This window comes from Thermobia domestica, chromosome 15 (assembly GCF_964235325.1).
Source record: "Thermobia domestica chromosome 15, izTheDome1.hap1.1, whole genome shotgun sequence".
Lineage (NCBI taxonomy): Eukaryota > Metazoa > Arthropoda > Insecta > Zygentoma > Lepismatidae > Thermobia > Thermobia domestica.
In genome coordinates this window covers 19,557,469-19,583,378 of record NC_137468.1, presented here as the reverse complement: position 1 = coordinate 19,583,378, position 25,910 = coordinate 19,557,469, and the positions used below count along the sequence as shown (strand labels likewise).

Genomic DNA, 25,910 nt, shown 5'->3' with positions numbered 1-25,910 from the left:
CGTTTACCTTATATCATATTGTCGCGTGGTGCGTAATGTTGCTGAGCATATATCCGGTGTTGCTGGATGGAGGCAGCTAAAATTTGGCATTTTTTTCTTCTGTTCTATTATGTGTCCTCTGGGTGAAATTTGAGTTGCATCTGATCCTGCCTTGTTCTGTACGTTGCTTGTGAGGGAGACGATGTTGATGAATGACGGAAGTAGGAGTGGATCGAACCAGGACTTGACACTCTAAAGAGAGCGCTCTCCACAAGTGAGTCGCCGCTGCCTAATATTATTTTTTTGTTAATTAAACTTCATACTAATGATTTTTGTCAAGGATATGCGTCATACTATACAATGAACTGTGTAAATTTTTGTCTTAGTTTGTTGCTTCTGTTATAAATTAGGCAGCGTTTGCGAAATGAAGAAAATGAATATTTCTATGCAGGGTAAATAAAAGTAAAATGATTTAAAAGGAATGCTTTTAGTACTTAAAATATTACACGATTAAGAAAATCGATAATACAATTAGAATAGGATAATGTTGTATATTTAGAACTTTGAAAACGGAACAAGAATGAAGAAATCGATCGTTCTAACCGATAGAACATATAAAATAATTATTTTTATTTTTAACAATCAAACTGAGTAAATTTCAAACCAGAATACATGAGAAGCTTATGGACCTATATGACATAAAGAAATACAAATGAAATTATAACAAACTGTATATGAAAACAAAATTATCAGGAAATGTAGCCTACATGTTGCGCAAACGACAAACAATAAAAATGGCACATTTATTAAATAAATTTATGAAACAATTAAGAAAAAATAACTAAGTCAACGGGAAACATATTTCGATAGTCGAACCAAAGGAAGGGGTAGAAAACTACCTATCAACGGCATCAAATCCAGTGCCACTGCCTGCCTTTCCACGCCATCCAATGACACCACACCCTACTTTGCATAGCACGTTGTCCAGTTGTACAAATGTTCAGTATTGTCCTCTGTGTTAGAGAAGAAATATCTCATCTAGTTCTTTTACATGTGGTAAGGTGCCAAGAACCGAAGACACGTTGCCACGTTGGATAGCAATAGATATGCGTTGTATTAAGAAAGATGTTGAACGAATATCTCCAGTAACGATAGAAATGCGTCTGCCTACTTCTCTAATAAAATCAAGGCTTGCAGATCCCCAAGCAACACTAGTCTCGATGGCAATTGGAGCAAAAATAAATTTATCAAGGAGGCTGTTATATTTCCTTTGCTTTTCTACTTCTCTACGACTAGCAACAGCCCCAGCATTCATAACAGCTAAAGGGAGACTTGAATGGGCAAAGGTATCTGAACACGTAAAGTCCCAAACTAGTGATTTGCCTTTCAACCAAGGAACTAATGTCATGCCATCAGGTCGTTTACCATCTGAACGACAGCATCCTGAAGATTCACGTATTGAAGGAATTCCAGCTGTGGTAAGGGTTCGTAAAATGATATCATTCACAGAGGAGTGTCTAGCGTGTCTACCCATGCTCTTCATGCATGACAGGCCATGCAGGCCACGTTGCTTAACTTGATCCCCGCAAGCTGGACAGCGATGTGGCTCACAAATATCTGCACCTAATCTTAAGGCGACAGAGATTCGAAATGCCTCATTAGTCATATGAAGACCTAATGGTGAAGAGGGTAATGCATTCAACCATGTCCCGGCATGTAGGCATGAGGCAGCACGAATCCTGGCTTTATCCTCTGGAGCAATAACTGACTGTAAGAGAAGTTCATGAAAATGCGCTGCAATTGGTGTGTACCAAGATGCCTGAGAACCAATTTTGTTAATCTCTGGAAAATCTGTATCTGTTAAATTTTTCCATTTGGTAGAGCCTTCTTGAACTGTGCCATCTGGGTCTAGGTAGTAACCTTGCGAAAGAAGAGCCTCTACTAAACGAAGAGATCCGTGGTAGGACGCTAAAAAGTAAGGAATCGCCATATCCACGGATCGTCGAATACCAAGACCCCTAATCTCACAGGTAAGAATGCTTGAATCCAAGATTCGTCGCTTAAGGAGCAGTTTAAAATTGACTCAGACCCATTTTAAGGACATGATCGTATTTCTCCAGTAAGGGAGTCTCATTCCAAGAAGGAAAACATCGTAAGAAGTAGTTTAAACGAGGGATCGACAAAGAGGCACGTAGAAGAAAGAAAGCTGCATGGACAGAAATCGAGGCGAGTCGAGACAAAAAATATTCTAACTTCGATATTTTGCTTAACAGGACATTGGTAAAAGCTTCCTTTGTGAGAGCGGCGCCTAGAAGACAAGCATCGTGATTAGTTAGGAGACGTATTCCTGGGGCAGTTTCGTCAATTTTTTTTAAATAATAGGTCGAACTTGGCTTCGTCTGATCCAAGGAAACCAACTTCACACTTTGAAAACTTTAAATATACGCCAAGTGCAGAAATTATTTTTTTTTTCATATTTTGTGGTGCGTTACGCTCAGTAATTTCTTAAAATGCTGGTAGACAATAAGGGCCCAAATCAAGTTACCTCAAAGTTTTTTCACGATGTCGAATCAAATCAATGCATTCTGTGCCGCGCCATAAACAGAAGCTGGATTCGTGGTGAACATGTTTACACATTATGATCAATGGACTACTTGGAACGAGACAGAAAAAAATAAGAATATTTAAAAGACAATTCTTCTTGGAATAATAGTTGAAATTATACGAAATCATAGGTACTTAATTTTCTTATCAGAGTATAATTTTGTTGTGTCTATATATATATAATAGAAATAACATCTGAAGTGTGACCTTTCTTCACCAATATAATGTACTTAAGCTGATTCTGTAAAATGCTTTGTTTATTCACGTCAGTTTTAAATTGTAGTACCAACGTATATCACATCAAATCACATTTTATCAAAGAAAATATAAAATTCAAACTAGCCTACAAGATCATTCGAGACCTCCGCAGTCATTTTCTGTATTATAGCATTAAAATAGCTCCTTTCGCTCACATAATCAAGTGTGAAGAATGAAACTGTATCAAAGTTGACGAGTTAAAGTATTTTTTTCTTTTTCTCTTCTGATCTTCTCAGAAATTGTTTCGTTTATTAACTCTTAAATCTAGTTTGCACCACTTTCGTTTGATATTGACGTGCTTCAAGCAATTTGATGTCACGTAGTTCGTGCCTGCTTTGGTTATGACAAAGTTTTCGTGTAATTAGTATTTATTCTTCCTTATTTTCATGAACTGATTTAGTTTCGTAGTGGGATTTACGATTAGACAGATCATAAATCCCTTTCCAGTCATATCATTCTAAATTATATTTTGTTTAATTATAGTGATACCATTTTTGCAGTTCTTCCTTGTGTCACGCTGTGATAACTTAAGGAAAGCTATGGGTGCCGCAGTAACACAATGAATGGTACAAAATATGAACCATACTTGTGGGTAATTTTCCTCTCTTTTCAGAAATGATGGTTCACTAGACGTGCTTAAACAATACATTTTCTATATCTTCGTTCCCTTCTGGGTAAGCTAGGAACATTTTTTCCTAAACATCAGCCAGGTAGGACCAACGTCTACCAACAGTCTTAACTTGCAAAATTATTTTCGGTAACCAAATGTTATTTATTTTAAATCACAATTTAAAGTCAGGTCTCGATTCAGACATAATTTGAGACCTGCTACATTCTTCTTGTTACATGGAAAAAGAGACGAATCCATACACTTTTTTATTTATATTTCCTATTTGACCATTCGGCTATTACTGTACTACCATATACGATTTGAGTCAAAATTTATATTAAAATTTGAATATTTAAAATAGATTCTTCGAATAACATTTCTTACTCGAGTATTCAAATAAAATTCGTTATTCGAGGAATTGAGTTGATTTTGACTTTAACATCTCTATCAACAGCGAGGGTATTTGAGACGGGACCTACTGATTAACGTGGAATCGAACCACATGAGCACCCTTCGAAAATCGAACCAGGTCTCCCACGTCAAAGGCGAATACGCAAACAGCTTATCTTTTTAGGAGATCTGTACGAGGAATTGATCGAATAATTTTTCAGAGCCAATATTCGGAAAGCAAAAGAAAAAAACACTCTAATAATTTTAATAGCTCTATTTTCAATCCAAGCAGTGTGTGTCTTAAGAAGTATTACCAAGCATATATTGTTAATGATATTGCTCCGTAATATCTTTTAAGTCACGCACTGGTTGGGATAAGATTAGCACTGTTATAATTATTCGAAGATCAAGTGCAATTTAGTTAATAATTTCTATTCTACAGAACATTTTTAAAAGCGTATTCTGGGTAGTAATTTTATCTGATTGCATCTTTTAAAGAAAGAAAGTGTCTTTGTCTTTGTTTTTGTATATTTTTAATCGAGTTACCTCTTATAACATTCTCCCGAATAGTCGCAGGATGTATACAGCACGACAAACCCTTTATTTTTGAGTATGGTTCACAGTACCATCAAACTTTCCCTTCTCTCTTATCTTTGTTGAGTCGAGTTGGGTACTTGCCTCGTATGCGAACCCAAGAAGTGTTTTAGATCCAGTTTTAAACGGTAGGCCCTGTCTCCATAGACTAGGTGCTGAAAAGGGTCGTTGAACTTCTTATTGCACAACCAAGAACCTTTTGTGTCACTAGGAATCTCATTCACTTCGATTTCTATTCAGCTTTCATACCTTAGAGATGTAGCTCGATTGACCATACCTAAAATCTTTATGCAATATCGAGGTTCGTGAAACTGTAAGCTTACTGTTTAGGTTCAATCAGAACAACGACGGGATTTGAATCCAGTGCGGTTGGTGAGAGCAGAAACTATTATACACTATTAATTTATACGGAACATTTCCTTTCAAATTATTACATAAATTTCATCTTCAAACTGATTAGACAGTGGTCATAATGTATCAAGAGTTGCTTTCATCATGCATTAGATTCAGCTATGTTCGATTTAACATGTGACAATTTTAAAGGCAATATTTCATTTTATCATTATAAGCTAATTATCAAAGATCACTCCACAGCGAAAACTATGGACGTGACACTAATATTGGTCATTTTGAATTACTTTTACTTGTCTTGGTATCCCTATCCCGGTGACCACCCGTGGCCCACGGTTGAATACGAGCGGAATTTCACCACTGATCTCAGCGACAGCTTTGTCTTGGTCTGAGATCTGGACCAAGGTATCCGTGATTAAATTTGGTAACTCTCGGTCCACTCGTCTGGTCCCCAGGCCTCACAAAAAGAGATACTCTTTAGTTTATTTATGTTATGTAAGTTAAGGAGCACGGTAAGAACATCATTCACAAGGTTCAGCATTCGATTTCCGGAGGAGCAAGCATTTGGGTTCGAGCCAAAAGTTAAGCTGACCCGGTTGACATCACTACCCGGGTTGGCCTTCTGCTTCGACTCAACAAATCGACGTGCAGATTTTAGACTTGATGGTAAGAACTACAGTATATGCTTATATTGATGATTACAGCATTTGAGGTGTCTTGTTATAAAAATCTATTGTCGTCTCGTTATCGAGACGAGATGTGAGTAATGTCCTCTGTTCTGAGGAACACAGAAGTATTCCACATTATTGCTTATATTTCTCATGGCTTACGCCATGATTTCAAAACGAGCTGAATAAGCGAACCATTTATGAAACTCGATCTCAAAACAGCGGCTCGACTCGGAATTGAAACTCGAATTGAATTCGAGTCGAGTTTCGAGTCGACTTATGCCCATCCCTATTCTTCATTTACTGTGAACAAAAGGTGGGTCAAGAGGTTTGAGCCACATTTCTCGACATCCCGTCTTTTCCGTAAATTTCGTCTAATTTAGGAACGATATCATAAATTTAATACAATTTGTTCTCATTTTAAATTTGGACACCTCCCCAAAATGAATTCCTGCTCAAAGCTTATATAAATTGTTAGTATTTAACACATATCTAGCACCACAAACTTACTTAACCAGGTATAAAATCAAATATCACGAATGTAGAATCTTTAGAATTTGAAAAGAAAAAATGAAATCTTTTTTTTATTAAGTGTTCACCTGTAATGAAGTGTCTACGTCGGAAATAAGATTTCCTTACGTCTCTGATAGTTGGTTAACAACAGTCACATTTGTAAATAATATATGATTATGTATTTAGAAATGTCTCAAAATCTTGGTCCCGGGCTCATGAGGCACTCTCCTATCTGAGAAATGCAACTTACGAAATTTCAAAAACCGGAAAAAGTTTCTAGCTTAACACTTCTACAGGACATATTTTCAAAACATCCTGTACATCTTTGAAGAAGTGTCTTCATAAAAGACATTACGAAGCATGAGTTCGCGAATTACACGAACAAAGAAAAAATCAATGTTGGACCTATACATAAAGCTGCCAGCGGCGTAGCATAAGGGAACGCCTTTACGCCCGGCATGCCCTCTTAATAAGAAAAAGTACGTATTTAATTATATATAAATTGTTTTCTTGTAATTATCACAATATTTCCAGCGCAATCTTCTGCATGTGGTCTCTCGCCTTGTTTTCACTCAGATCCACATTTTCTGTCTTTCCTCTTGTCGTATGCTATGTTCTTTGGCCATCCAGACCTAATGTCGAATGCGCATGCCCAAGTACTTGTTTCTTACCCCTCTTCATCCCTTGCAACCCTACATTTGCTTTAGATATAAGCAAAGTATTACCAAGTATTACCAAGTCTTATCTATTTAGAACTTAGCTATGGTTTCTGTACAGAACGTACGAGAACTAACGTCAAGGAAATAGAATAAAACAGAAATGGTTAGTTCAACGCCTTTCTGAAGTATGTCGCTTATGTAAATGATAGTATAAAATAAGTTATGCTTTAATAGTAATTAAATACGTTCATCGTAATTGTAATTGTAATTAAAGCTAAACTATTGAACTTCATCATAAATATATAGCATGCCCAGTGGCGAAGCCAGAAATTCTTTTAGATTACTCATAGATACAAGCATACCGGTAATATAAAGCTAAGAAGAATCAAGGTCACCGATCTGGTAGGCCAGCACGCCCGCCCCTCGCAAGACAAGAAGGAGCTGAGAGAATTGGTTATTAGCTTCTAACGTAATCCACGAAATTAGCTATGTATGCCCCACAAGGCCAGCAATTAGGGGGCCTCCCCCTAATTTTTATAACCCTATATTTCCCCTCGAAATAGTTATGTATTGCTGATTGCAGTAGTATTGTATCGCACAAGTCAATAACTTTGGCATCCCCATTTCGGAATACCACGCTACGCTACTGAAAGCTTCACCGCATCGCCAGTTGGTAACATTATGCAAAACCGACAGAGAATTACTAAAATAAACTTTGTTTAATTAACACGATCATATTTCCCTACATCAGTGCTAGTTTCTGGAATGAAGCATAATCAACTGGCGAGGCAAATTCAAACTCAAATCTTTGCTGTTTTACTGAGTGGAATTGGCGCGACGATGTAAATTTATGTCAAAATTTAAGTTTTGAAAGTCTTGTCCAAACAGGGTCTTGGGGAGGGGTTATTTGCTGACGTAATTGTTAAATAAAGTGTCATGATTAGACGTGGCAGTACGATGAGCTAACCTATCTAACCTTTCCTACTCTAGCCGATATTTCGAATTAATCGCTAAATATTGAATGTCAGGAAACCTAACGTAACGTAACATAACTTACTCTCTACCTTACATTTGGAGCGCTTACCCCTGGGGTATGGGGTAGCTGCTTCGAGTGTCGGCCAAGAAAATGTGTATTGGACAACATCGTGCCCCTGGATTTTCTCAGGGTAATGCCGTTTCCTCCCACATTCTCATTCCACCAATTCTTCGGGCCGCGGTGGCTGAGTGGCAGAGTGTTCACTTCTGGTGTTTGCGATCCCGGGTTCGATCCCAGCCCCCGCCCAGTAAACTTTGTGGATTCTTTGCGTGTTAAAATGCTGGTTAGTTTAGTGCACTTTTAGTTTAGACAAATGTCCAGGTGGCATATCTTTAAGATTACTTATATCGTAAACAAAATCGAAGTACTTCGTGGGGTGTTTAAGTTGCTGAAACTTTCTCTTAAAGTTACCGCAATCACGCCTACAACTTTGTAATAAAAATGTATCTTTTATTTTCTTTGTGGATCTTCAATAGCTCCTTCCTCTGCCTCGTACTGAAACTGTACTTCGAGCTTGTATTCTATTCCCTATCCGTGGATCATCCAACTCCATCACATCAAATACAGTAAGTAAGATCGAAACTTTGCACCATTTCTGTTCCTCTCAAAGTACTCAGATATATTGTCAAGAAATCCGGCTACCTCCAACACTTTAGAATCAATGCTTTGGAGACTTTTATTTACTATATTTATGTGGAGTACAAAGTCAAACCAGATAACGAATGAACAAAGAAAAGTAATGTCACGCATCTGGTTTGCTATACACAAAGCATCCTCGTCGACCATTCCATCTATTCTACTGTCGTTACATATTCAAAGTAAGTCATCATAAACCTTCCCTATTTGACATCTAAGTGGAGTCAGAGCATAAACACGGCTCTCCCACCTTGGGGTGCTTAATGGTTTTAAAGTGAGATTCCTAATATGTTCCTTTAGTATGACCCAATCTTGAACTGACACAGAAGAAAAAGTTATAAACTTTGTAAACTATACTAAAAAATGAAACGGCGTACTGAAATGCTGTGACTGCATCGTTAACGACAAGGTTTAGTGAATAACTACTTAAAGAAACATAGAAGGCTAGGGAATTTATTTCTAAAATTCTCTTCTGAATACCTAAAGATTTGCCTTTCATATTGGATCCATTGTTATATCCTTGGGCCCTAATGTCTTTGATAGGAAAGTTTATTTCCTTCAAATGTTTAATTATTACTTTTGTCAGTCCTACACCAGTGATATCTGTTATCAGTACGAAATCAAGAAAGTTTTCGCAAATTTTTACAAGACATTCTTCATTACTATATATAATTTGTACAAAACGAACAATCGTCGTCATTTGCTCTGTACCAGAAGTTGAATAATTTCATTTTGGGCATCTTTTCCTAAGTAATTTTGGTATTTAGTTTGCTCTACCATGTTTTTTAATGTATTCGGCCATAACGCTGTCAAACTTTGCAAATAGTCCCACCAGTTCTAGAAAATTAACATTATTACTTGTGTAAAGTTTATATGATGTTCCGCGTGACGGTACACATTGTCCACCTAAAACTGTATTATTGCAACTAGTCGTTCTATTACGTTCTTCCAATATTGTGCTTCGGCATTTAACATTTTCTGATGTTCTGCGTAAATTGTAAGACCACTCTTTAGTCTTATCGAAACTTCATTCATATTCTATGTCACTCAAGGTGAATAGGAGACCTATCATGACTAGCAATAGTTTCAGAAATGTGGCGCCAATTGCTATAGCCATCAACTGTGAAAGATACTTTCCTTGTATAAAATGCTAATTTGCAACAAAAACAGAAAACAGCATTCTTACTTGCTAAATAACCTAACCAATTTTTGAAGACAGTTTCGCCATATCATAATGTGTAATTGTAAAAGTTATCCGTGAACCGGCGGTTGAAATTATCCCTGGAAGAGTTGTTAAACTTGGTTAAATGCTGTGAGTGATTCTAATAGAATCATTTGTACTACGAGGCTAATTCACTGGATCTTGGTCTAGAACAATATCACTATGTGTGATATTTGTGCTCGCTTTTGTGGTGAGATCGCCATTCATTAAATCTATAGACATCTTGATAAACTTATCCAATGTATCTAAAAATCTTATCTTTGCCGGTGAGAGAAAATATTGAACAAGATACCTGTGGATAGTAGTTTGATAATTGAAAGAGATGGGGAATATTCTGAATTTCCTAAGTATTTTCCTGAATGTGAGTGAAGTAAGTTCAATTACATTCTCAGGTGAACAAAATTTTATTTTTCCATGTGGGCCTGTTACGAAGCATTATATTTTGATAGTATTCATTCATTTTTAAATTTTGCCGCCCATTAGACTTGCCGCCCTGGGCGGTGGCACGGCTCGACCCCCATTGCGCCGGACCTACCCATGTCATTTCTTATTCGAATTTTTTCTTGATTCATTTATCTGCAACCGTTTTCGAGATATTTCCGTGCAATGATTAAAAGGACCACCCTGTATATACAGGGTGGACAATTTATTTTGATCATCCGCGACAACGAAGAAAGCAAAAGGGAGAAAAGTGAAACTTTGCCTGAAACAACTATAAGGGGGGATGGCATTGTTTTACGTGTTAAGCAATATCATCCAGTGAACAGTATTGCCATTGCAGTATAAATTTAGAGTTTTTGATATGGCACTACATCAGATTATTACATATTTCAAATCAACATGTGAATTAAAACAAAATACCACGTGTATTATACAGTTTTGCAAACTAAGGATGTTATAGTATCACAATTATCCAAAGTTTGGAAGCCTCTATCACATATATATACAACGGAGACGGACAGGATAATTTGCGTCGAAAGTACCTTAGCGTTAGATACCATGGCCATGGCATGAGTTGTTTTAAATCAATAGGAAGAAAGTTACTATCGCTCTAAGAATTGAATTTTTTTGAAAGGTTTTATTTCATACAATGCTTAGATAACTATAATTTCTGCTCACTTGTATGGTTTTCAATGGACGTACTAATTATTTTCCCCTTTATAGCACTTAGACATTTCAAACCGTTTCGGAGATATGATCAGCTTTAATGTAATTCATAACACTGCTGAAAATGGTGTATTTGTGGAAAATATTTAAAATGATTGTTGTACTAGCTCTTTTATATTAGTATAGTAATAGGTTTTAGTAGCTGTAGTTACAAGTTCTGGCAATTACAGGATTTGAGCAATTTTGGAAACTTCAGCAATGTTTATCATATCTCCAGAGGAATTGGAGATATCGAAGTGCTGTAAAGAACAAAATAATTTGCACATTTATTTCGAACTACTCGAGTTACTAGATATGATACTTATCTAAGCATTTTTTCGAAATAAAGCCCTTCAAAAAATCAAATTTCCAAGCGCTACTAACTTAGTTCCTATACATTTGAAACAAGTCATATCGTGGCCATGGTATACAACGTATCCAAGGTATTTTCGATGTGCATTACCCTGTCCATCTATGTAGTGCTGTATATGTGATACGTAGAGGCTTCTAAACTTTGGATGTTTGTGATATTATAACGTCCTTATGTTACAACACTGAATATTAAATGTGATATTTTAATTTTGTTTATTTGACATGTTAATTTGAAGTATGTAATAATATGACGTAGCGTCATTTGAAAAAAAAATTATAGTGGGATGGCAACACTCTTTACTGGGTGATGTTGCTTAATATGTCAAACAATGTCCCCTACCTTATAGTTGCTTCATGCAAAGTTTCGCTTTCCTCCTTTTTCAGTTTCTCCGTTATCACTGATGATCAAGGTAAATTTGTCCACCCTGCATATATATATACAGACAGGGTGTTAATGAACTATACCGACAAACTGTAAGAGGTGATTCCTTACATCAAAATAAGAGAAAAAGTTTATATGAACCTATAACGAAAAGTGCATAGTTTCAGAGCTAGGGCTGTGCGAAATCGCGAAAAGCTAAATTTCAATAGGCCCTATTTCGAATTCCAGAAATTCTGGATGGTGGTTCTTATCAGCGTAAAGAAAACCACGCATACTCAATCCAAAATGCACATTTTGTCCATTGTCAATAGGTGTAGATGGTATCCCCTACAGGATGTAATTCTCAGATATGCTCTCAATAGAGTTTTCAGATATACTCTGATTTCAAGGAGGGTCTAAAGTAGGCAGGCGGTAAGCCTTAATAACAATGGACATCCAATGCTTCGGAGAGAAGACGGAAGTGTTAGGAACGTGATAATGATGAACGTCAATGATATGTATTTCGTCACGGTGTATTTCACGTTTTCTTCACTTCATAAATAACTGTTACTGAAAAATGACACCAAAGGGAAGTCTTGGTCTGAGAACACCTGTACACTAAATCCTTCAGTTTCCAAAACATACAAAGGTTATTTGGGAATATTTTTTGTGAACCTTCTTCTTATCCAGAGTACCATCTTCACTTCATCGAGTGGACGAGGTACCTAACGTGAACCGTCCTTAATAAAATCACGTTGTCCTAACAATTATTTTCACAATACGATGACAGAAGGATGTAAGCTTCAAAGGTTAATATAGATATTTTCAGAGGTTAACCTTCTATCTCCCCTGACCTGGGGTTTAACAGAAGCAGTGTTTTTAGGAGATTACAGAAATTGAAATTTCAAAAATTGGCAGATCACAAGTTAAGCTTATCTCCCATAAATGTTGATCCCGACTTCCTGGTAGTATACTAAGCAATGGCTGTGCACCTGCATATATTCTTCCATCTGCGATAAATGTCGTCGTACCTTTTTCACAACACATAGGCAAAAGTCATTATGAGGCACCTCAATGGTGAAATCTGTCATTTCAGATAAATATTTAAAGAGAGTGTTTCTTCACAAACAATAACAATAACAATAGAAATAACGGAATTTTTAAAAGTTTAAATCTTCGGATATTTAAATATTAAAGATTTATCAGATTTAGTTATCTAAATCCAGGTTTGATAAATATTGAACTTTCGGCAAACAACGCATACTTCCAGTACACTTCTTGCATAAGTTGTAATTCATATTATAAATACCATAATATGTTATAAATAAGCAAACAGTGGGTGGGTAGAAGAACACTTTCTATTACTGATGATAGTGGAAAAGGACCGGAAAACACTTAATTCCTTAGTACGTTTTATACTTTTCATATCTGATTTGACGAAAATGCCTTACAATTTGGCTGAAACAACGATTTCGAAACGCCACTAACAGTATCTTATTTTAACGATATGCATGTCTACATATATGTTTAGTTTTTCTATTGACTAAGTAGGCTCAGATTAAAATTTTTTAGGGACTATGCGCCTTCTAAAGTAATTAATTTTTGTTTTCTTCTACTGCATACAAATAGAGTTGACTTGAGTTGATTTTGAGTTTAACGACCCGTCCAGCTGCGAGGTTATATGAGACGTGGACCTACTGATTAACTTGGAATCCGAACCACATGAGCTCCCGCCGGGAATCGAATCCGGGCCTCCCACGCCAAAGGCGCGTACGCTAACCGCTTAACCACGAAGGAGCTCCGCGTACAAATAGACAAAATTTGAAATTTGTTTCTATCTCAAGCCGAGTGCTCTCCTATGTGCTTAGATTTCCTACAACTCCTTGTTTTCCTTGTCTTGTTCGATATGTAGGTGTATCATATTATTGCGTAACGTCGCGCGGCACGAATTGGTACATGCTCGGAAAAAGAGGAGAATGTGAAATTGGGTAATGCGGTGTTTCTGGATAATGCTCGTCCAGAGAGTTTCTTTTCTGGGCTCAGTTTGACTATGACATTTCCCCAGAATGAATGTGAAAACTTTTCCGATGAGACACAGCTTTTATGTATTTTTAAAAGATAAACGTGTCATATTTTTTATGCATTATTATTAAGACGATTTTATGGATGTGAAATACAGAAGGCTACTGCCATGTGAAAATATATTATACTATGAAAAGTAGCCTTTTCGTCGACACATCCTTTCTTGGGCAAGTCTCTTAATCTTACTAGCCGCAACATAATAGAGAGAAGTCTACGATATTCGGACGCATTCTTTGCGTTCTGTCTTCCGTATGCATAAGTGAGGTCTCCAATGATCGACACTTATAGTAGTTCTTAATGTTTTCGTCAATATCCGTTTGGAGACTATAGATACCTTTATGCAGATTACAGTAACATTTTTACAAACTATCTGAGCAAGATCATCCATGGGTTTGAAGACAGATACGACAATTTTAGATGCCATGTCACAGTCAGTAATTGTAGCACAATCGCATCTCCTTATGCCTAACCGAGTCTCTATAATACTTTAGTTAAGAAAAGATATAGGATCTGTAATGTCAAATGTTTCACAGTGTCGTTTTTGAGCCTCCGGTTATGGTCAGAGTGGTTGCTGATGGATGCTTGGTAGTAAATACAAAATATATTCATTTTGAATTGGTTTGATTTCGAAACTAAACTTGGTCAGGTAGTTCAACGCCTTGCATCAATTTGAAAACTTACATTAAGATCATACCAAATATTTCAAAATTTTACGTGATGCATCCGTTGTTCATTTGAACTTTAAGCCCTTCTTTTGTGGATCAACAACTAAAGCTTTCTTGTTATTCTCACAATGACTTAATTGAGTTTTCACACGTATCAACATAATTTCAACACTGAAAGCATAGTAGAAAGATGTTTGACCGTACCTCATTTGCAGGAACTTACTGATAATAAGTAGTAAGTTCAGAGCCTCCTAAGATGTATTTATTCAACATTCAAATTTAATTTATATTTGTAAAACTATGAAAAAATTCTAGCAAACCATTACATTGGCGCAGACTAAATAACTTAAATGTAAAACTGGGCTCGTCCGTTTTATGAAATTTAAATTTTTCAGCACATGTCGTTACAACACAAAATGGCAAAAATATTAGGTAATATAAAAAATATTGAGTATTATGGAAAAGATTATATTAGTGCATAAAATCTCAACTTGTGTACAGCAGCTAGTCACATCTAATACTTTTAACAGCTGACACTTTGGGCTAGAAGATATATGGAACGCACTGGAATCCCTTGAATCAGACGTAAAGTATTGAGCCGTGAAGATTTTTGAACTTTGTGTTAATTGCGCTACGTGTAAAAAGTTTATTCTGATAAAGACGCAAGTGCTGTACAAATCCCTGAAGAAATATATGCTTTTAATGGGAAAGATATATTATCCGACAGCAACAGCTAAATTATGACTTAATTACTCTCGTTCTAGAAATTTTAATTTTTAAAACTCTATTCGTAGTAGGGAAAAACTACAAGCAAGTTGATTATGTTTATGCTACATTTTTGCAAACTGATACGTAGGAAGTCATGAGATTGCTAACAACCTAAATATTCATCCCAAACAGTGATGCATCAATTGGAAACGTCTGCCTAGAAAAGCAACCTCACCATATTATCTGACTCACAAAACATGTGTTTGATTGGATTTCTATCTGCAAATCTCTATTGAGACTTAATTCAATTCATGATACAATGTTAATGATCTATAGGGTGGCCCAAATGTAGGTAAACATCCCTGCATTGATCAACTATAACAATCTAGTTCATGAATTTATTTGCTCCGACTATTCCGGGCTTAAATTCTAGGTAAAAATGACGTTAATAACAAATAAGAAAGGAATTAGGTCTACCGGTTTGATAACAACGCGCTGAGAAAAATAAAGCAAGAAGATGCTTCACTGTGCAAAAGTGCACACTAACGTCCAGGAACATTATACTAGACATTTGTTAGATTTAAAGGCCATCGCCCATTATGAACATGTTCTACAGAGAAGATAAATAGACTTGGTTCTGTATTGTCGACGCCTAAAGTCTCCTAGTAAACTACCGATACAAGGACACAGCCGAACCTGATTGACAGTAATAGTGTGGTATACAAAGCTGACAATCCAACACAGTTTACACCTTTAACGATTTGTCATTAGTTCATTTCAGAATGCTTTGTTTAACTGACTATATATGTCTTCTCAATTTCGATCTTTAAATATTAAATAGTTTTTAGGTAACCATTTATAATCTTGGACCCCCAAATCAGTATGAGATCAGAAATATGTAACGTACAACCAATAAATCAAACCCATAACAACTAACTAACACCTACGACTAACTATGCCATATTTGGTAAGTGACTTATTAATTAACTGAGGTTTAATGCCTTTCTGCAGTACTACAACTTTCAAAAGGGACCGTGGTGGCTCAGTGGTAGAGCGTTTACCTCTGGTGCATGAGTTCCTGGGTTCAAATCCTGCTTCCCCAAGTGAACTTTGTTGTGGACAAGCACCGCGTGTATTCATTTCCTCTGGGTTCTCCCGTTTTCTCCCACTTTCTTCACTCCACAATTTCATTCATTTCTAATCATCTCCGTTTCCTTTAGCCTAGCTGGCATAACCGTGGGATATAAAATTTAAGGACTTCATTTCATTATTACAACTTTCAAGTGCACAACTAAACAGGAAGCTAGTTTTAATATAAGTTCTTTTTTTTCCTACCGAAACAATGAATCCTTTACGTCGTTCTTATGAGCAATGTAAATATTTTGATTAAAGTCTACAAACTTTATAATGTTTTCACTTCAAAGTGTTGCACAAAAAGGAAATGGATTACTTTTTAAGGACATTGGAGAATGAGTTTATGATACGACTTAGAGAATAATAGTGGCTTGTTAGAGTTTATAGTATCTTTCAGCAGCAGGCATGTTTGAGACGTGAGCCAACAACTTAACATCGATGCAAACTTTTAAGCCACAACTGAGAATCAAACCCTGGTGCCTCGCGCTCGAGAAGATAATAATAACATATTGAATATATTAAACCTTTTTTTCTTAACTACGTCATTTTACATTTACAATTGATATGATATTCTTTCCTACTTGACTTTGAAAGTAAAATAAATTAAATTGTTAATATTCTTAATATTCTTAATGTCTGCGTATGTTAGTAACAAAAAAGTAACTTCAGAACTTGAACAGATGAACCAAAGACTAACAATCTATTTACCTAAACCGCTCGATTATATAATACGTTACTTCAAATTTGTATTGTATCATGTGGTTTTCCTTCCACTCAAGGATTTGTTTACAGTCAGATACAACTGAGTTCAGGGTGAATAATTGGAAATTACATGCCTTGCCATATCTAAATGCATGTCAACCTCAAGTCACAGTTTCCTTTGGGCCGCCATAATATTTGTGATGGAAAACAGGCTGAACCACTACATTGATTATTACTAATAATAAAGAAACAATATAATTGAAATATTAATTATTTATGCCATACAATTTGATGAAGAAAATTAATTAACTCAATTAATGATTTCTCATCGTAGGGTCTTAGTGACTAATCTAGACTTACATGAAAGAATTTTTCACTTATTACAACTTCTTGCGTAAACTTTAGGAACTGTTTAGTTTAAGTGAGTGGTTAACGTATTGGATTTTCAAACGGAAAAATATGAGTTCGGATTCCAGCAGGTTCGAACTTTTTAACATGCATCAATTTCAATTCCTCAATTCATCAATTCAATTCATCAATTTCAATTACTCAGTGTGGTAAGAAAGTTGATGTTCTCTGGGACAAAAGAGACGTTGAGATTACAAAAATGATGAAGATTTGGAATAGGGCAATAAACTTAGACAAAGATTTACAAAGATTTCCTTCAATTGATCCAGATATGATATGTTCAGTTCAGTTCTACAGTCTCTTAAACTATGTATGATAAGTGTTTCTTTATTCTAATATACAGTACGTAGTGAAATAATATATTATACGAAAGACGAATTAATGTCTTTCACGTATATCAGTCATTGGACAACGCACTCTAAACAATACAGTATAATTCTAAAGTGAGGATTTGTCTTCGTATATCAATTGCACAGCAAAGCTTTGTTTCAGTGGTCCACAAGATGGAATGCATATCTAGATATTTGTGATACCAGGAAAAGTGCTGGGCTTGACCCAATGGTATTTTAGCAATCTGAGATTCATGTATTTTTATCGCTGCCTGCACATATTGTTTCTGCGGACAAAATTTGAGTTCTTTATGTAAAACCATATGCATTACATGCATCGATATACCACTTTCACGAGATCTGTTGCGAGCTGACTTTTCACACTGCTGGTAAAACATTCACTGATCTCTTGTCGCATACTTCTCTATCTCATTCGTATAGGTTACCACTTTTTCTTACCTCTTCTACAGACTTTATCAATACTAAGTTGTTTCTTAAGGACTTGTAGTATTCATCCAATTCACTAGACTTGCTAACTACTAGTAATCTGAACTAACTAATAAATTCAAAAGTAATTAACCGTGATTGTTTACATTGCGTGTGCAGATTTCGACGGCCAACGATTGTAGTAAGTGATGCATACAATAAGAAATCTTAATAATTATTTTACACTATGGTATAGTTTTCAACATGCTATCATTTATAATTTTCGGAGTAATAAAAATACCTACCAGTATTCTGTCATTGAATTATATATAACGAAAGAGAGAGAAAGTGTAGCTTAGGAAACAATCAATTAATAGAAAATAGACAAAACGAAATATTTTACTGGGTACCAAAAGTCAGAATTAGGGACCTAAGCATTCTAATACAAGGTGTTCTGACGAAATTAGGTAGCACTACGAATATCTTGGAAATGAATTATCCAAGACAGATGGTTAGCAAAAGGATTAGAAAGGCCTTAAATCAGCAATGGATAGACAATTGTTGATAATGATATGTACTCCTTTCAAATATAACTAACCCTGCCCACAATACTCATGCGATACCACTTCTTATTCTTGATATCTGAACATTTGAGATTAAACAATAATTGTTTATACCTCGTTCTGAGAGATCATTTACTTTTAACACTATAGTTGTAGGAATGTGCAGAGACAAACAAAGATAAACAAAAATTTAAAGTTGCTGGATATAACTGTGTAAAAATACGATGCAATGTCAAAGTATCAGAAACGGTTCTAGCGAACAGGTGAGAACCGGCTGAATGGCACCACTGTATATACTTCATAGTATACACACGTATAGCTATACACGTGTATAGCTTCATAGTTAACCACGAATTTTTAACGGAGCACGAAGGTGAGTGGTATAGCCTTTGCTTCTGGTGCATACGGTCTCTGGTTCGATCCCAGCTCGAGCCAAGTAGATTTTTTAGTGTGCAAACACCACAAACGTTCATTTTCTCGAAGCTCTCCGTTTGTTCATACTTTCTACATTTCATTTATTTGGTATCATCATCATCGTCATCTTTATCCCACGCTGCATAACCGTCAGACGAAAAACTCAAAGACTTCATTTAATTTCCTTTTCCATATTTTTTAGTATTAAATAACCTTTCTTATAAAGATAAACAAGAACGTTCTGTCGCTTTTTCACCCATCACCTTCGAACATCGATATGTGACTTAGCACGCAGCTGGAAATAGATTAAAAAAATAGTCCCCATCAGTATCAACGACCTTCTGCCAAAGTTTTGGAAGGCCGACGACTACATTGCGAAAGAACTTGGTGGGCCGTGAAGCGAAAAGGTTATCAAGTTTATTTTGCACGTCTGCTGGGGTTTGAACCGGTGTCCTCTAAGTTGATTGTCGAAGGAATGGAACATGTGATAATCGGACGATACAATGTTCGGGCAGTATGGATGATGCAATTGTGTTTCCCATCCAAGGCGTAGAATGGTGTTCCAGGTCATTCTAGCCACGTGGGACCTAGCGTTGTTCTGTGACAGGGAAACCCCTTTGGCATTCAGAAATGTTGACTCCAGAGTTTTGAGTTTTTCTTAAACACTGCTCAACTGTTTTGACCAGCTGGTAGGATGCACGATATCGCGTGCACTCCATCAAACCTCGAGCAGTCCATCATATTAGGACCTTCTTATGGTGCAATGCTGGTATCGGCTGTTTTGAAACCGGTTCATGGATGTTGACTAACGACGCGGCACCTCGAAGCTTCGTACAGAACCCACTTCGCATCATATTTCAACACCCTGTCCATAAATGGCTCCTTCCTCTGACGAGACAGGAAAGAAACACAGGTGTCTGCTAGTGTTTCCATCTGTCCCGGTGTCCAAGCATGTAGGACCATTCGACCCAACTTGTCAAGTTGATGGAGGTACTGCCGAATGGTTTCTCTACTCACACTGAAATGTAGGTCCAGTTCCTCACATGTCTAGCCATTGTTCGCCTCAATTACTGCCTGAAGATCTTCATTTTTATCTGTGTTGGTCTTCCGGCACGTGGTGATCTTCGAGTGTTTCGCTACCTTCCTTGAACTTGTTAAATCATTGCAGCACTGTTCGCGTAGTTACGACACCTTCATGAACGGACCTGGCATATCTTCCGTCCCGCTGCAGGGTCGTTTGACCCCAGTTTGAACTGGTACAGATTTCACGCCCATACCATGCTGTGTGGAGGTCCCGTGATCAAATTGTTCATAATCAAGGTCACGGTGTAACTGAACTGACACAACCATGGATTATGTTGGATATATCCGCACCAACAACTGACCTTCGTCTTATCTTCATTCGCATTCAACTCGCCGTAACAACACACGCCCGTAACAACACAGGTCCCATGATCACACTGTCCTTAAGCAAGGTCACGGTGTAACTGAACTAACGCAACCAGGTATTAAGTTAGATATACCTGCAACAAGAACTGACCATCTTCATTCGCATTCAACTCGCGGGTTGAGGGCTAATTGAACACAGACCTCTATAAAAAGTGACAGAACTTTCTTGTTTAACTTTATATTTTAACCCGTAACAACAAACACCCGTCTCCGAGACTGATCAAAGTACCACTCACTTGGTTTTTTCTTCTTTTTTTGTTGTAAAATTAGATGACGCTATCACCTAATCGTTCCTTGTTCTGCTGCCGTTGCAACCTTACTGTAATGTATTTGTAGCTCTTATAGGGATCACATGATTAATTGTTCATTCTGGCTTGCCGTCTGAGAGACGGGCGTGTGTTTTAACATAATGGATATTATTCCTGGTCCGTCGCTTGCTGTGAGCCTAAATGATTCATGTTTTCGGACTGTTGCTACCCAGGGGTTGGAGAAAGAAGAAGAAAGTGATGAAAATTTGACAGTAAATGAAAACTTTGCTTTCGAATCGGATCATGATGCAAATACCATGATCGGACCGTGATCGGACCATGAGTGTTCTGTTAAGATTTGCTGCCATTGTACAAAATAAAAAGTAAAACCAAAGAAAACACCTTGTTGTTTTTGTTTTAAGAACATTAATTAATCTTAATCACAACGGTAATGGAAAAGGTATTGATCTTTGGTACAGTTTCTTGTAACTTAAATATTGAAATTTATAGCATTGTTTAATTTTCCATTTAAAAACATGACTTTCTAGTCGAAATGTATTTCTCTTAAAATTTTTGCTTTTTTTATAACTGTGTGTATTTTTCATAAAAAGGATCCTTTGTTTTTTGTATGTGGATTATGTAGTTTCTGTGGACTATAGTAAAAGTGTTTTTTCAATAGTAATATATTATTATCAAAATAGGAAAAAAATTCGTTAGTGTATTTGGTATTTGTAATAGTTATCATCTAACGAATTTTGTAATGGTTATTGCATTTATGTTGGTATGTAAACTTTGACAGGGAATACAAATGCACAATTTTTATTGTTCAGTACAAACATCGGTTAATAACGACTGTAAATTCCAGAGGGAGTCTCAGAGACGGGCCTTGTTGTTATGTCAAAAATTCTGGCGTGTGTTGTTACGGGTTAATCTCTAATTTCGTTCAAGCACAGGACCCCACAAAATTCTTATGTAAATTGGATTTCCTTTGAATTAATCGAAACCGTGATATGATGTAGATATTGTGATATTGAGATAACGTCTCAATTGCCACCACCATTAATCACTGATCGTTTTGCTCACTTCAGTGCCATTTCTTTAAAATATACCCTAGTATAAAGATGTTCTCTATTTCGGTGAAAATGAATGAAACTGTGATATGTTGTAGGTCTTGTCAATGGTAGAAAATGTCTTAATGAAAATATTCATCATTCATTTACCGTTAGGCCACTACAGGTTGACATTTTTTAAAACAGTCGGGAATAACGATATTTTACATTTCTCTGAAAATGAATTAAACTGTGATATGTTGTAGATGTCGTAATGCTGAAAAATGTGTTAATTTGTGGCTACGGAGCAATTTGAAGTCAGTTGTTCACATCTCACTGTTTCATATATCTTCACTATAAACCCAGAATGTCGTTACGTTCTGGTGTTTTTTTAAATGACCTCGTAGTGGCAAAACGGCCAGTGATTGTTGGTTATGTCCATTGAGTTGTTTTTTTATTTTTTTTTTGCCTCAGGATCACAATATCTACAACATATCACGGTTTTAAGCGGTTCCACAATCAAAGTTCTATAAGGATTGTGCGGAGTCCTTTAATGCATACAGTAGTCTATTAATACGTCTTAATATGTTTTATATAAGGAAAAAGTTAATTGTCAGAAATCAGGTATTTAATTTTGGATTCAATTTAAAAATCAGATATTCTCAAACTTTGACTTCTGTCATAAAGTGTTTAAGATAAGCAACTGTATCTCATATCAATTACCTTGGAATAGAAATATCAATGTACGGTTTTAGATAAAATTTAATAGGTTGAAATCAAATTGAACATAAATATGAATACTGATTTCAAAAATTCATTATATGCTCCTTTCTACATATAAATATATATGAAACATGTAAATTTTAAGATAACATGAGAGACATAAGCGATTGATACACAGGTTGAAAGTTTAGAACGGAAAGCAGTATCAAGTAAATTATAATCCCAGAATGCATTCCTCCGAGTTTCTACTTATGCAATCAAACCTTATTATGTGATTTATTAGGTTACTGTGACCAATTCAGAATTGTTTTTTTTTTTCGATATAATTTAGACTTTTCATCATTTTGAACAAGTTAATAATACAAACTAGATTAGGTGAATGACGTAATTGATGAATTGAAAAATGACAGTAAATGTACACTGATTTCTATTATATACTAATGAACTCTAAATAATATATTTACTTACCCTCGTCTCTTTCATTATGCTACATTTCCTTCTCTCTCCAGTATGAATGTGTAAGTCAGTATTACCCCATTGAGCACATTCAGCAATTGAAATACTCGTTATTTGTTTTTGGCATTTTTCGTTCATAAGCCCAAGTCGAATATAATACATAGTATCTGTCATGATGTTTCTGCCCTGTGATAAGTAAATTGCAATATATCCATTTTTATGGATAAGAATTTTCGTTTTAAGGTACAAAGCATTATTCCATTCTCCGAAAAGTGTCATGTAGTTTTCTAATATAATCCCTGTTCCAGGTACTCCTAGAAAAGGAAAACATAAAATGAGTTACACTTTGCGCACAAGCACACGCGCACGTTAATCTCTGCTTAAACTTTAGACGGATAAACGAAACACAATACACGCATCCAGTAGAGTCTTTGGTTCGATACTTGAATTAGTTCCGGAAATAATTAGTTGATGCATCACTCCGGTAGTGTGCTGTTTAGAGGTTTATAAGTTATGACATGATTCAAGAACATATACAAAAAATAACAAATAATTCGACTGTGATGGAAAAAATGTAGCATTATTATCATAAGAAACACCTCTACACTTTTGCATATATGTACAGTGAACGGCTTCACCGCGGTGACGAGTGGTTAACAGTAATTTGTGGGACTAGTATGGGTAGTTAACGGTACCAGACTAATAAGCAGAAAGGTTGTGATAGTGGATTCTGTATTGTAACCACAACATTTTATGGAGTTCCTCATGTATAGTAGGACGTACGGTGTATCATTATTATTAGTAAACTTTTATTAGAATGACTATTGTAATGAAATTATCAAATAGAGAATACACTGTAGAAACATGTTCTAGTGGAGAGAAGTTCAATATAGTCGCCATTTTGATTTTGAACTATATTTAAACGAACATTGTTGTTACTGATTACGCAAGGGTGCATGTTTCTGTGATTTCACTGCACACTTCAACAGTAAGTTTTCTGAACTCCGCCGAAAATTGGAGATGGTTTGGTAAAATGATATTATTGGGGTCCCTCCACATAAAGTACAGGATGGTGCATAACACATGGATGGATTTGAATAATGTATATTTTTTTCTTCCGTGTGGAAATTCAAGTAATTATTCCTTCTCCATATATCTCGTACATAGTTGGGAAATGTGGAAACATTATATGTGAATAAAATTATCCACACGCAATCTCAAAGTCAGTGGTCATTTCTAGTACAATATCCAACACTTTGCGGAGAATTTCTGGCTCTAATTCACGGCCCTCAGTCTGATTATTGATTTTGGATGCTCTATGGTGGCTATATTTCATATATATATATATATATATTCATTGAGTTATTTCTCGAGGGGAAAAATGTCGCTCTTATGTCAGTTGAATGTGATGGACAGTTGAAATCTGAATACGGTACTTGGAAATAACACTCTCCCCAAAGATTGTATTAGCAGTGCCGAGAATTTATGCTGTGTGAGTAGTTGCGTCATATTGCTGAAACCAGCGAGCAGGATTATTAGCTACAGACGATCTTTAAAACGTCCCTGGTTCTTGTGCAATATTGCTCCCTTGCAACTGTAACTGTAACATTTTTTCCTAAGAAATAAATACCGATGATCCGTTCTGAGATCCCGCCACTTCACACTGTACACATTTATGAACGCAAATCACGCTGAAATCTGATCTTAGGGTTTTCCTGAGCCGAAATGCTGAACCTTTGCTTCTTGACTATTCATTAAGTGAAAATGGACCTTCTCGCTCATTATCAGATTCTGAAGAAAGTCTTGTTGTTTCGTTACCAACTCTCGGGTTGAGACTTGAGACTATATTTATACTTGAGGCGGGTTGTGTGTCTCCGATGGTTAACTTCTACATCAGTTGCAATATTTACGGGAAAAAAATTCAACTTTGTCTTTACAATTCTTTGCAATGACCTTCGTGTCATCGACAACTAAGTGGTATGAAGTGGGTTGTCATTAATGCTATTCCTCTGTCGTTGAATGTTTTCGGGAGTCCGAAACGAACGTAATCTAGGTTAATTTTGTTAGTTTGAAGATTGAATAATATTGCCGAAACCGTTCTACCAGACGAATGATTGTAGTGTGGTGAGGGCAGTTGCTCTATTTGAAGTAGTGATTGCAAGCCGTCTGATTGTGTATAATGGATCTTTGGTCTACAAAATACAGTTCTACCACGTTCGTGCGCTCTATCAATTTTTAGGTGCTAAAACTAAAAAGAAAATTAATTGCCCCACTTTCGCTGAACAATAATTTTTATTCATACCATCAAAAATACAACATTTCTTTAAGAAACGATGAGCATTGCTACTAAGATTTCAAAGATGTTTGATACTTTCCCCATCTACACCTATGTGATTGTATATCATCAGTAAAAGTTTTCAAGCAGAAATAAGCCGTATAGCTGACAATTCCGTAACACTATCAGTACGCGTACCAGTAAATAAATTATTTGATCATTACTGGAGGGATCACTTTGACTCTTGGGTTAACACAGCCCATATTTCTAAATTAAAATGCAATATTGTGTTTATTTGACCATAGGAATATGTGTAAAATAAGTGTTTATTGTCCTATACACATAACCAAAGCAATTTGTTACAATTTTGAGAATATGTTTAAGATATGAATAAAGTCAATATTAAAAGCTATTCGTTACACCTCTAACAGTAATATTTTCAAAAGTTGTTGAACAACTTCTTAAGAAAGAGACGTTTATTGTCATCTATTGATTTTCCTCGTATGGAATACTATTTATACTGCTCAAACTGAAAAACTGAACAAACGGCTAGGATACTTAAGTTTAGTTAAAATAAATCATTTATTAGTTCTAGGTAAACGGACATAATTTCAAAACTAATATTTACAGAGTAAACTGTATTACTACAGTAAATAAAGTTCCACCCGATTAATACGTTATAGTTTATGTTTATATCAAATAGTTTTCATTGTTTCTGAGAGTAACAGTTCACTTATTTAGTAGTTCTTATGATTTCCTTTTAAAAATTATGCAGTGAGATTTTTCATAGACGAATAGCATAGGACGTACAAATTCTTTTCCCAGAACGAACAGATTGCAATAGTGATTATAAGTCTATAAGTCTCCAATGTTATAAGTC

At 35.9% G+C, this 25,910-nt stretch overlaps 1 protein-coding gene across 1 annotated transcript in view; it reads right to left on the bottom strand.

Annotated features, from left to right (window-relative positions):
* LOC145672099 (uncharacterized) overlaps positions 1-25,910 on the bottom strand; it is a 215,842-nt gene that overhangs the window by 94,129 nt on the left and 95,803 nt on the right. Inside the window, exon 3 of the mRNA XM_081741367.1 lies at positions 22,768-23,069. Coding sequence (XP_081597493.1) covers positions 22,768-23,069 — 302 coding nt within the window. The remainder of the gene's footprint in view (positions 1-22,767; positions 23,070-25,910) is intronic.